This window comes from Cladophialophora psammophila (genome assembly GCF_000585535.1).
Source record: "Cladophialophora psammophila CBS 110553 chromosome Unknown aczJe-supercont1.3, whole genome shotgun sequence".
Lineage (NCBI taxonomy): Eukaryota > Fungi > Ascomycota > Eurotiomycetes > Chaetothyriales > Herpotrichiellaceae > Cladophialophora > Cladophialophora psammophila.
The window spans coordinates 1,236,797-1,239,900 of record NW_006912924.1 but is presented as its reverse complement, the minus strand read 5'-3'; the positions used below and the strand labels follow the sequence as shown (position 1 = coordinate 1,239,900).

Sequence of the window (3,104 nt, the reverse complement as noted above, 5' to 3'; positions counted from 1 at the left end):
ATGGCGATGGACGAAACTCAACCATTGCTTAGAAATGCGAGCCAGGCCCAGCAAAGGCCGGACAAAGCCGCTCACACAACAGACATCATTGATTTCGACGCCAACGGCGATCCAGAGAATCCAAGAGACTGGCCAAATGTCTACAAATGGGGGATTGTGGCTTTGCTTGCTTTCATGGCTTTCACCGTGTAAGTCCACATCATCCTTATTATTTTTTTTTACCGAGAATCATTCGCTATCTTTGTCACAAGATTCACCGCATTTTGGCAGTCGAGCTAACCCATTGTGTAGGACGTTCACATGCATATCTGTCGTGCCCGTTGCAAATCGGATAGTGCACGATCTCGACGGCACAACCAGCAAATCCGCCAGCGTCCTTCTTGTCACGATATGGGAGTTTGGCGAGGCATTTGGACCTCTTGTGCTTGCCCCGCTGTCCGAGTCGTTCGGAAGATACCCCGTCTTCAATGTCGCCAACGTCCTCTTCATCTCCGCCACTGTTCTGGCGGCGTTGTGCCAGAGCACGCCTCTCTTCATCGTCGCGAGGGCATTGACTGGTGTAGCAGTCGCTTCGAATGTTCTCAACCCAGCCATCGTTGGAGACATGTTCGTCTCTGAACAGCGCGGGTCGGCCATGAGTTTTATCATGCTCGCCCCCTTGTTAGGAGGAGCAATCGGACCCGCCATCGCCGGTGCCATCGCCGAGACGTTGGGTTGGCGCCAGGTTTTGTGGGTGGGCGTGACATTGGCCAGTGCCTGTGAAGTCGCTTTCCTCACCTGTTTCCGCGAGACGTACAAAGTGGCGATCCTCAATCGCAGAGTCGCCCGGTTGAGAAAGGAGACCGGCAATCTTGCGCTGCGGACCGTGGTGGACGTGGACGGCGCCGAAGCTAACGAGAAGGGATCCAAAAAGTTCTGGGACTCGATCCTGCGGCCCTTTGTCGTCTTCTTCGACTCGGGCGTGCTGCAGGCCATGTCCCTCTTTGGGTCGTTGGTCTTTACCTATTTCTACGTCATGAGCACCACGCTCCCCGATATCTTGGAGGGGATTTACGGCCTTTCACCAGCCTTGACGGGATCTATGTTCATTAGTTTCAGTACGTTTTTTTTTTTTTTTTTCTCCCTGCACTTCAACATTTCTCACCCTTCCCTTTTTGCGTTGTGAAAATGCTCCTCTCTGTAACCCCCCCCCCAACCCTGGCTAACAAGTCGCTCTCTCCAGGTATCGGATCCGTCATAAGTGTCGTGGTCTGCAACCTCTTCCTCGACAGAATCTACATTCGCCTTCGCGACGCCCAGAAGGGCTCGCTAGAAGGACAACCCGAGTACCGTCTCCCGCTCGCCATCGTCGGGGGCTTCATGCTCCCATTCATGGTCGCACTGTACGGCTGGGCCGCCGAGCTCCGCCTGCCGCTCCCGATCTTGATCCTCATCCTCGTATTTCTCGGCGCGGCGTTGACGCTTGGCGTCATCCCGCTGATGGCCTATGTCGTGGACGCGTTCAAGCTCTATTCTGCCAGTGCGATGACCGCGCTGATCGTCACGCGGTGCTTGATGGGGACGTTCTTGCCGCTCGGCGTCGAGCCGTTGGTCAAGGCCATGGGGCATGGGTGGGGGTTCACCATTTTGTGTGCGCTGAGTCTCGGGACGGCGCCGATTCCCGTTCTAATTTATCGCTACGGTAGGAAGTGGAGGGATCTGTCCGCATATACGGAACAAGAGATTTGAAGACGTGCGATCGATACATGAGGCCCGTTTTGGTTCACTTCACTAGACAGGCACTGAGACAAAAACCGCATGGCGTTTAGGGATATACTGCTGGGTGTCCTGAATGCGTTTTCAGTTTAGGGGATCATGGTGGGAAAGATCTGGTGCCTCCAAAATAGACGGAATACTACATTCGCGGTATGTCAAGGATAGACGAAGTATTAAACTTAGATGGGACTAAGAGATTCAACACGGAAACCCGATTGGATTGGATTGGACGACCTCTCTCTCTCTCTCTGTCTCCTGTTCTCAATCCTATCTCATCTTTCGCGAGGAGTCCCCTCCCAGATAGCGAATCCCGTCCTTTTCTTACTGGGTAGTAGTGGTTTGTCTTTGTGTCTGTGTCGACTTATCTAATGCTGAGTGCACGTTTAGACATGTTGACGCTGAACCACCGTTTCTTGAAGGTGGCTTCTTGGAGGAATAGGCCACGGGTGAAGCTCTGGATGGTTTCAGGTTTGAACTCGCTGTCGACGCGGTTCATGAGTGGTACCATCCGTCACTGTGCACGAGTTGGAGGTCTGTATATCGATGCCCCCCTTTATTTGAGTGGATAGAGGGGTTGCTGCCGTCTGAGAGGCAGGCTACACCTTTGTCCACCTCTCCTGCTGGTTTCCCGATTCGCTATCGTAGTAGTAGCCCCCGAGATATGCTATGTCATCGTCGTCCAGACCTGGGCCGGGTTCCTCTTATCCCACAGGCTCGCAATCATTAAAAGTTGGGGCCACCACCCTCGTCGGCATCACGCAGTCCGTCCATGCTGTGATGAAGAGAGACTGAAGGTATGATGGAATATAGCCTCTGCGGTGACGTCCGATGAGCCATTCAGGCGCGGCGTTGATCTAATTCTTACAGACATCAGGGCCGATTGCCTCTCTGAGAAGCGAACCTTTCGTCGTGGTGGCCTTCAACAGGATTTTGCGGTTGGCTCCCTTTCAATGTTGGAGCTCTCGGAATTATATCCCTTGTCTCTTAACAAGATGAACGGTACTATTATTAGCCTTGACATTGAGTTCGCCAGTCCCCATTTCCGACTGGGTTGTCTGGGCTTCTTGCTACTGTCGTCCTCTCTCCTTTCCTTTCTCTAGGAAAAGAAAGAGAGGGAGAGAAGATCAGTTGGGGAGTGTTGACGCGGGCTGGTGAACTGGAGAACGGGGCCGAGAATCTCGCAGAATGTGGCAAGAGGCGGCTGTCATGAAGGTGAAGCAAATGACATGAGATAGAGCTGAAGACAATGTTGATTCTGAGCGTTTCTCTAGTGAGTTGATAATAGAGGGCAGCTGGTGACAGACGGCCAGAATCAATTGCCAATGCTGTGGATAAGGATAAGAATCTTG

At 52.8% G+C, this 3,104-nt stretch overlaps 1 protein-coding gene across 1 annotated transcript; it reads left to right on the top strand.

Annotated features, from left to right (window-relative positions):
- A1O5_02635 (uncharacterized protein) lies at window positions 1-1,728 on the top strand (the record flags this gene model as incomplete). Its single annotated transcript, XM_007743249.1, has 3 exons — window positions 1-188; window positions 292-1,097; window positions 1,223-1,728. The coding sequence occupies 3 exons, from the start codon at window positions 1-3 to the stop codon at window positions 1,726-1,728; spliced, it is 1,500 nt and encodes a 499-aa protein (XP_007741439.1).
- Window positions 1,729-3,104: the final 1,376 nt, after the last annotated feature.